General features: G+C 30.3%; 1 protein-coding gene and 1 pseudogene across 2 annotated transcripts; both read right to left on the reverse strand.

Annotated features, from left to right (window-relative positions):
- LOC145963371 (uncharacterized) lies at positions 1–2,358 on the reverse strand. The gene is made up of 2 exons (XM_083085222.1): positions 2,332–2,358; positions 1–1,857 (listed from the first exon to the last, which is right to left on the reverse strand). Exons 1-2 carry the CDS (start codon positions 2,356–2,358, stop codon positions 1–3), a joined length of 1,884 nt encoding a protein of 627 aa, XP_082941348.1.
- Positions 2,359–5,402: 3,044 nt separating this feature from the next.
- On the reverse strand, positions 5,403–7,053 carry LOC145962902 (uncharacterized; annotated as a pseudogene). The gene is made up of 2 exons (XR_014436027.1): positions 6,679–7,053; positions 5,403–5,856 (listed from the first exon to the last, which is right to left on the reverse strand). The product of XR_014436027.1 is annotated as an uncharacterized LOC145962902 (transcript).
- Between the last annotated feature and the right edge of the window lie 3,851 nt (positions 7,054–10,904).

Genomic DNA, 10,904 nt, shown 5'->3' on the forward strand with positions numbered 1-10,904 from the left:
TTATGTTGGTTTCGCCGGTGTGTACGAGGGCGCGTAATTCCATGGATAATTCGACAAGGTAGGCTTCTGCAGTTGATATGCAACATTGGGATAATAATATACCGGATATATTGTTTTGATAGGTTTATAAAGAATAGGGTTGATTAATGCGGTTTGCGTGCCGTATGTATGTTGGATACTAGATGTTATAGCGGGGGTGACTTGCGCTGGATATATTGGATTTGTAGGCAGCAAAGAAGTGACTGGATGTACCGGCGTCGCGAGAGGATGTAATGGAGCAACAGGTCGTATTGGTTGAACTGGCAAAGTTACCGGCGTGATTACCGGTGTAAAAGCAGCTCCTGGTTGATTAGCAGAAGAGGTGGATGAAGGTGTTGTCGTTGATGGGATTGATGGCGCCAATTCTGCCGGCTTTTGAGACGGTTCCGTAGGAATCGGTATCCCAAAGTGAGTGGGTGATGTCTCGGAGGATTGGATAGGTTTGATAGATGTAAAGATGCTTGTACCGTAACTAGGAACTAAGTTTGTACCCGTAATGATGGTTGGTACGAACCCGCCGTAAACTGGAATTCCTACAGGAGATCCAGCCGCGGCTGATCCAGATTGCGGTGATACTTGAGTAGTACCGTCACTTTTAGATGGTTGCGGAGGTCGAGTGATCGGTATTCCAGTCACCGTTGTCGTAGGAGTAATCGGCGTGGTAGTCGAAACCCCATAGTTAAAAGAAAATCCCTTCAAAGGATTGACCGTAGTTCCTGGTAAAAAAGGCGACTGACTAAGAGCGGTATTTTCAGAGCCAAAAACTGCAGTTTGCGGCGTCGAAATCTGCGATTTCATTTGTTGACTTATAGATTCTAGAAGTTCCTGATTCTGAATGAAACTCGCTTGATTCTGAGCGTATCTTCCTGCCGTGCTCGGAGTAGTCTGGGCTTGAGCGAGAGCTTGTTGCAGCTGCACGATTAACCGATCTTTCTCCAAAGACTGAATCTGCTGCAGAGTCTCTTGATTAAGTGTTCCCGATGCATACGGTGGCAACGCGCCCCGAAATTCCTGAGAGCTCTGCAAGGTACTCTCAAAGTCTCCAAATTGATTCAGATTCTGAATTTGATTGTTGATATCTTGAGATTGATTAGGCGCGAAATCCTGATTGTTCGCGGGTGAACCGTAAAGTTGTTGAATCGCTTGCGCGTTCTCAGACAGAAAGAGCGCAGCGTCGGAGATCTGATGATTCTGAGTCTGTACCAAATTTTCATTCTGCAAACTTGTGTCGTGAGAACTCTGTAATGACTGCGGAACGAAATTATTCGTTGAAGAATAAGCTGGAACTTTTTGATTTTGCGGTGGTAAATAATTGGCCGTGTGCATGCCGAACGGCTCGTTATTTTGATTGGCGATCGGATTTACTTCCGCGAAATCGACGTTTCTGATCGGACTCGGTACTTCCTGCTCCGCCAATCCATCATGGAAACTGTTCGACTGTTGTTGACTGACGTGATGTTGTAATTTGTCTCGATGCTGTTGAGAACGATATCCTTGTGTGATTGGACCGGAAGTCGAGTGGCTCGGTGGTCCATATTTCGTGAACGGTCTACTTAATTGACCGGGGAATTTAGATACGATTCGACCTCTAGATTGATGACCTTGAAAGCGCAATCGAGCATTTGAAGAAATATGATTCGATTTATTGTGGATGTATCCAGAATTTCTCTTCCGTTGGACATCGGTTTGCTCGGAATTAGGCGTAACTTCGATCTCGCCAAGGTTCACCACTTCCAATTTCGTAACTTCTGGCTTTTGCACTTTGTCTTTCTGCTCAGCTTGAGTCAGCGAAAGCACCAATACAAGAATATAAATGACCTAAGAATATATATTTCTTATAAAATAAAAATAAATGCGTTGTGTGAATAAAAATAAAAATATGGGTGTGAAATAGAATAAAATTATTTTAATTAAGCCATAAAATATGAAAAATAAATTCACTAATTTATTATTTAGAAGAAATGCATATCTTATTTTACATATAAAATTTTTTATTTTGTTTATATTAATAAAATATTAAGGTATATTAATGTATATAATGTATTATAAAGTATAACTGACACAAATTTATATAAAAGATTCATACATAGTTAGATAAAGAAACATGATAAAGAAATACAATAAGATTTTATATATAAATATTAAAAGAAACTTTAAATTCTAATACAATATAATATAATTTTCAATGTAATATGTATAATATAATCTAATATAATATAATTTTACATAATTACAGAGAAATTTACGAATGGATATAATAATTTGATCTAAGCCTTAATGTTACATACTCACCAGAACGGGCCGCATTTTCGAACCCATATAATTCTTATCACACTTAACACTGCACTAAGACAATCCAATTATTTTTTTCAAGATTGTGTTACTTTGCATGAATGAGATCTTGACATTGAATTCTACTGCACAAAATTAATTTGTTCGAGGATGGACAAGTCCGTACTGACTAAAACTGCGACCATACCTGCACATGTATAAATACAATCGGGTCGCGACCATCCACGAATTATAATAGACTTTCTTACTGGCTTTCATCGATCGAGCTTAAGCAATACTGTTACGGATTTGTGATGTTATACATATCGATGCAAAGTACATCATATAATCGGAGCGATCCCATGATCGAAACTTTGCTATCGCTTACAAAGATCTATTATTCTTGATAATATGTGTCGCTACAAAATGCGACTGAAATTGCCAAGCAAAATCTATTTTGTATTACTAATATTAAATAAAATGCTATATAACATTGAAATTTCTCTAAAAACTGAAAAAATTGTAAAAATACAAAAATACTACATAATTGCAGAGCTATACTTATAAACTTATTAATTATTTAGAAAAAATGAGAATTAGATAATATACATATTGCAACAATCTTTTGTAACATACATGTTATATTTGCCATTTATTTGAAATAAAAGAATGCATAATATATCTTATAAAAAGCATTCAAATATAATTAAAAATACATTCATTCGATACATAAATTAATAACACTGTGCATGACTTATTACCACCGGAAAAAAAATATTTTTGTTCTTTTAAAAACCTTTATTGAATCTCTGCGCATCTTGTAAAGAAAAATATAATGAAGCGTGAATAAAAGTATGTAAAAATCAAAATAGTCTATCAAAAACGAAGGGATATTTAAAATCGTAAGACTTATTTTTAATAATATTTTAATTATTGCTATAAATTCAACTTTGCACTGGAAGGATCGTGTTTCTTCTTTTCTCTCTTTTATCAAGATGAAGTTTGCAAAATCTTTCCTTCGCTGTCGCAGCGAAATATAACACAGGAGTAAATAGAAAAGAGCTCGAAACTTGCATATTATAATCATTTCCCTATCTTCTAATTGTCCTTAAATTATTCTCAATAGAGAAATGTGAGACGGTGAAGGAAAAGAATATCGTGAACTTCCGACGAGATCACATTATTGCGTGAAAACACAGCGAACTCGTTTATAGGATTCTTGTCACGCTTGTCCGGCTCTTCTCCGGGTCTTCCAGTGAAAGTCGCAAAGGTGAGTCTCCGGTCTCGGAGAATACGGAATAAGCGCTCATTTATAGGGATATATTCGTATTGTGTAACGTGCGATTACGCGTAAATCAAAATTTGCATCCGAACACCCGAAACATTGCCTTTTTAACATATGTATTCGGGATACCTGCAGTGTTATGTGATTTAGTATCGCGTAAAACAGAAATCGAAAATTGGATAACATCGGGCATGTCATTCGCTCATCGCTCACGTGTCCTTCTTCGATGGCGGAATTGGTAAATAGACACATGTGGAAGTGAGGACGCGACTTAATTATACATTAAAATGCATGAAATAATGTTGTAACGACGCTATAAAAGAATAATATTTCGCACGTTTTGGACGATTTTTCGACATCGATCAAAACTTTATATTTTGGTTTATGGATGATCTTTAAATACAAGGTTTTCAAATTTGTTAAAGATAATATTGAACACAGCAAATTATTAAAAATAAATTATTATTATTTTTATCATACTAATTAATAATATATGTTTAAATAGAGTAATAATTAAGAATTTTTTTTGAAAAGTAATAAGTAATAAGTACATATATAAAATATAAAAATATTTTTTTAAATCTCTCTCCCTTTAATTATTTCAAATATTTCTTGGATTATATTTTAAATGTTACATAATAAACAAAAAATAATTAGAAAATATATATCTCTTTATTTCAAAAATTAGAAAATATTTATATCTTTTTATTTCAAAAATAATTATAATTAATTTAATACTAATTTACAAAAGCAATTAATATAATTTAATACAAAATTCCGTTATGTTTTGCTTTGAGATATATTCAAAGAATTAATATAATTACATGAAAAGAATTATATTATATAGTGCTTTGAAGAAGAATATAAGAAAATTCATATTTTATATTTTAGGAGACTTATTCTAGAAATATTAAAACAATAATTTCTTGTTATCATAAATTCAAATTATACAAATATTCCGGAATCTATATTATGATAATGGAAAGCATGCATTGTTTGACATTTGTTAAAACTGACTGTTTTGTTTTCTCTATATTACGCAGATTTACTCAAAGAGATGTATTACTTGTGCGTTTGTGATTTCCTACTGCTCTTGTGCCAGATATGGAATTCATAGGTATGTCGCATTAGTGAAACTGATGTCAATGTCCACGGCTGGTGGTGAAGCACGACGATACTAATGCAACCCTATTTACGTGCACACGCGTTTACGAGCGTCAATTCATTTTCGCAACTTAATAATGTCAACGCTTTCGCTCAACGTCTTTCTGCATGAATGTCTGAAAATCTGCACTGCAATCCGAGATAATACATTATACATCCATATTAAACGTGAAAGAGCAAACGTATGTGCGATAAACTCGCCGAATCTGACTGTGAAAATGATGTTTGTATATCGGATATATGCACGATCTGCGGTTACATTTAGCTCGAATTAATATATTTTTGTCATTAAAATCATTAAAATTTGTAATACTTTTAATAATACTTTTGATAGCTTAAGGACAGTATTCCAAATAAACTAATATTTTGCGAAGATTAATATTAAGATTAATATTATAATAAATTATTTTTGCAAGTTATAATAATTTGCAATGCAATAGTTTATAATTATCAAATATCTCAAAAATATATATCATTTTGAATGATATATAGTCTTAATAAATTAGTCATTTATTCTGTTATAAACAATATAATAATTAACATAATTGCCAAATATAATTTTAGGCTTTCAAAATTTCCAGGAAGGAAAATTATAGAAGGGACAGAATTTTTTCGTACAGTTCATTGAAAAAAAATTCACACATTTCTTACATACTTAATATTATTTTATTATTAGAATGAATACAATGATAAGATTGCTGGTAGCCACTTAAACTCACATGTTCATGGTTACCGAGAATTTGAGGGACAATTAAAGATTGAGCGAATGTACATAATTGGAGCAAAATTTTCCAAGATTTCCATGATCTGTCCTATGTCTTGATCATCGCGTCTTAAACTACGTAATAGGGAGAATTGTAGTAAGGGTAACGGTAGTAGGAATAGGCGTACGGGGGGTACGCGTACGGCAAACTGTAGCTGCTGTATGTATATGGTGCTGCATATGAGAGTGGTGCATACGCGCCTAATACGAGGCCTCTCTTGTCTCTTGTGGCATCGTCGACCTGCGTTTCCTTCTCTGCGGATACAACCTTCTTTACCTCAGGTACCTGTTCCACCGCCATAACGATGGCAAACAGAGCCAAAAGAAGAACAGCCTAAAAAGTAAATTTTAATCAATCCATAGCTAATGGTTTTATCGAATTCATATCATATATATATTTTATAATGTGTGCCAGATGATTTATATAAAAAGCTATTTTCCAACTAATATACTATGATATAAAAACATCATATAATTTTTGTAGGACGCATGAAACAGAGACAGGATCTTATGATTAATTGACAATCACTATAAATGCCTTTATGAACAAAGTAAATGTGTAAGTATATTTAATATGTAAATATATATATTCAAGTTACATAAATATAAAATATAAAATTACGGAGAGATACAATTCGCAATTTAAAAAATCTGAAAATATTTAAAAAGAACCATTAACCTTTAAATATGAACCATTTATACAACATCACATATGTAAAAATTAATGTAAGATGCAAATATCAAAATAGATGTTGCAGGGACCTATTTTGAAAAAAATTGTAAAAGAAAGTAAATCATCGATAATTAGTTACTATTAATAATATGAGAAAATATTAAAATATCATATAAACACAAATACCAGGGCTTAATCTAAAGAAACTCAGAATGTGCAGTTGATCAAATTGATAGATTTACAGATATCCGCGCGATGATTAAACTAACACGGCATAGGACGATCAGTTAGTGAATTATCAGTGAAAATCTATTAGAATGCAACCTATCAGAATGCATGGGCACGATATATAAATCACACCAACATATACGAAATCATAAATTCACGAATATTTTATCAAAATCTTAACTTGCTTAACTCTTTGCCTTAGCTATATCAGCGAATGCGTACAAAATATCAGAGAAGATCTATCGGAATACTTACAACAAAGCACTTCATAGTTGATTGGATCCTTTGAATCGTATGAGAGATCAGCTGCTGATGAACAGTAACTGAGTGATGCCTCTGCTTTTCGGCGGATTGCTTATATACCCGACGATCCATGCGTTCTATCTATACGCGTCCTAGCCCGATTGATCAATGCACGAGGACGCACGCGTGTGTGCGTGTTGCATGTTGCGCGTATCTGCGAGCCGTTACATGAGGGTTGTTATACGACGCATATTGTACACGCCTTTTTTTCTCATACGTAATCTGTGGGCGTATATTATCGTCGTCTTCGTCATCGTCATATAGACATCGTAGAGATTCGCCAAGACATCCCGTATTCCGCGATGTACTCATGCACCTTCGATGGATGGAGCTTGGGTGAGGCAAGGGACCTTGGCAATCTGCCAAACACGGAGGAAAGTGTTTTATAATGCCTGCATAATTATTACTGCATGTATTACGTATCTGTCTGTAAAGTACTCGGTGAACTTCAATGCGCAAATTAATTGCAGTCAAGGTACGAAATAAAAATAAACTAATTGTAAAGCGTAAAAAGTATATCGACCATGTAAAAAGTATATCGACTAAAACCTGTATTTTGCGATTATTTTACAAAAGTACATTTATACCTTTTGTATGCTAATATGTTTATAAGCATGAAAATATACAAACATTTAAAAATTAGAAAATATTAAATAATTGTTATATCTCTAGATTAAAATCAGTATAACTTCGTAATATGATTCGTATAGTTTTATTATATATATGTACTACATATATATATATATATATATATATATATATATATATATAGAAAAAAATAAATTTTAGAAAGCTGAGAGATTGGCCTTTTATTTAGAAAATCATGTAATACAATAAATAAATATTAAAGATTTCTTGAACACATATTTATATCAACAATTAATTCGAAATTTAAATTGAATTTTATAGAAAAACTTCTCGTAAATTATTATTATAAATGTATTACAACTAGCAAAATATTAAAAATTATATAGTTAAAATATTATTAGAAATCATATATATGTATAATTACTTGTATTAATAATAGCTGTATGTAATTATCACTTTGTTCGAGTATTGATAATTACCGTATCAATACGAAAAGCAAAAAAAAATAAAATTACCATATGCATAGTATCCAGCAGAAAGAAACCAAATTAGTGTGTTACAAATATGATTCTGTTATTATACCAGTTTTGTGGCTGAATCATCTAGATTATAGTGGCATGAAAACAAATAATTTTGCAGAAGAAATTAAAATAGAATATACAACAAATCTCGGTCAAATAAAATTAATTTATGATGTCTGGTTCACTTTGTCTCATTCAATCGTCTTTTCAGATGGATAAATATTTCTGGAATGCGCTATTAAATCGCTCTCTTATTATCGTGGCTTCTTAATTATCTTCGGTGAAATAAAATATACTAAAAATTTGGAATTTAAAGTGTTTTTTGTCGTAGTCATTTCAGGAATAATTTACAGAACTTCTTTAGTGTTACTAAAGAATGCGAGTTTATTAAACGCAACAAATTATTAACTCCTGAACTCTTAATACAGTCTATGCTGCATTGTGTCTACTTTGCTACATTTATATACTACGGAATCGTAAATTGCGAATTTCATTTTGTTGAATTTGCTTGAATTTGCATTTGTAAAAGCTAATCAATTAAATATTCAGTTCACATCCATAAATTTAATTAATCATAACGTACGAATTTGTCTCAGTTTAAAACCGGCAATACCGAACATATGCGTTTTGCTTTGATTTTCATTTACAAACATTTATGCTAATTAATTAGTAATCTAAAATAGAAACTCTATAATAACATAATTTTAAATAAAGTTACAATGTTAAAAAATTATAATATTATCTTATATTTTATACTTAACGACTTATAATTTTTATATAAATTTATTTATATTTAAAAAGATATTCGCATTTGCATTAACATTATTTAAACCCTTAGAATTAGAATTCTTAATACAATTAAAGAATACATTATATTGTATTGGATTTACAGCTATTTATTTATAATTATTTATTTGTACTGGATTTACAATTATTTACAGAATCCAGTCATAAATTCTATTGCATAAACTTCTATTAGTCAATAAGAAGTTTTATATCTATATTTCAGATTCATCTCGAATAAATCATAAGAAAGTAATATCACAATTAATTTTGAATTCTGAATGGATTAAATGTTTCTATCTGACAGAAAAGATCAAGGATATTTATTCACTTGAAAATAAAGTTCTATTCTCGATATTTATATAAATCCGGATTCATGATGGCGCCGTAAAATTGCGTTTATAAATTAGAGTGGCCAGTCCCATGACCTCAATTTTAAAGACAAAGTATTTATTTTCGGCGTCGATTGCACTAAATTTTATTAAAATTGTAATTTATACGCTAGTAAGACGACATGTTTGCATAAAATAGCGATTAATACTAGGCTCACGCTCATCACCTTCGGCGCCGCATTTTAAATTCCTATAAACAGGAAAAAGATCAACTTGTGTTCACGGTTTAGATCGTAAAAAATTCACATATTTCTCTCTAAATTTTTCTAAAAGCACTTTTATTTTTATATTTTTGCATAGTTCTTTACGTCTATTATTGTCACTGATTTACAAAACAAAATGTTTATATGACGTAAAAGGATATCTAAAATCCCATTATATATGATTTGCAAAATTTAGATTATTATTTTGTAAAATAGAATATATAACTAATCTTTAATATTTTTTAGATTATAATTCAATTTGTATTTTATATAAAAGAACCTTTAAAAATATACAGCTTTATGTATAAAAAATTTAAAAATATAATAAAATTAATAAATGATCTCTCTCCCCCTCTCTCTTATTTTTACAATAGTAAAATAGTAAAATAGTAAAATAAATAAAATAAATTAAAACAACACTGAATCTCTAACGTAAATAATTGTGCGCGTTTTTTAAATGTAATATTAAAAAAATGGGGGAAACAAATATGAATCATCTGTATTTATTTTATTGATACATGAATTATTATAATAGCACTGAGATCTGGCGTATGACTCTTTAATTAATTTTACTTATTTTATTGTACAGCTTTATGTAAAAAATATATAATCGATATAAATAAATCAATAAAAATACTATATAATTTTTTAATTCAATGCTATTAATTGAACTAAATTTTTTACTAGTAATTATAAAGTAAATTTATTAGTTATATAGTATATGTATGTTAAATAAAATAATTTCAAAAGTAAAATCATAATATTCTGCAAAATTGCGGACAATTTATTCAAGTGAAATTAATTGGAACACGGTATCAATTTAAGTAATAAGTGTTACAACGTTCCCAAAAGTGTTTCAATGATTACACTTTCAAATCAATTTTTAACACATAATATTTTATTTTAACATTAGCGTGTGATAACTGTCTTTAGTCTTATTATTCATTTGCAATCTTAATGTTTGCATTAAATCCTAAATGATATGCTCAAATGGGCAATAAATTGTGACACGATAAAATAAGTCTATCCATATTTATCATGACTTGTCATTCATAAGATGCTTCTTCATTTAATTATGTCATTTCGTAAGAAATTTTAAGAAGCATTTTTCACAATCGTATACAAATTGCATTAATATTTTAACATAAATTTTCAGGTCTTAAATCTTTTATGTTAAAATATTAACGCAATTTGTATACGATTGTGAAAAATGCTTATTGTTAAAATTTCTTATATATATATAATAAATATAAGATTAAGTAAAATATCATTTATAAAACAGAAATTCTAAATTTCTCTTCTGTTTGAAAAAAGCAAAGATTGTTTAAATTATAATATTATTTTATAAAAGAAGAGCGTAATGTATGTAATTCTCTTGTTAAAATAGAAAAATAAAGAATGCCATTTCAAGATTTGTTAAAATTGTTTTCACACTACATTCGACTATATTTAATTCTAGAAGGATTAGAAAGATCGAATCCTTTATGTGAATTACAAATTGCTGTTTATATGCTGGAAATAGAAAGGCATGGAAAGGAAGTCGGAAGTGTTACATCCATTCCCCGATTTCAAAGATTATGAATTCAGTTTCACAAAATAGATCCCTTTTACTTCGACAGTTTTTGTATAGTTTGGAAACATTACTTGTATCTATTAGATATACTTTTTTTAATTTAAAAATAATATCATAA

This window comes from Camponotus vicinus, unplaced genomic scaffold (genome assembly GCF_025532165.1).
Source record: "Camponotus vicinus isolate PSW18456_S1 unplaced genomic scaffold, iyCamVici1.0 SCAF_12, whole genome shotgun sequence".
Classification (NCBI taxonomy): Eukaryota; Metazoa; Arthropoda; class Insecta; order Hymenoptera; family Formicidae; genus Camponotus; species Camponotus vicinus.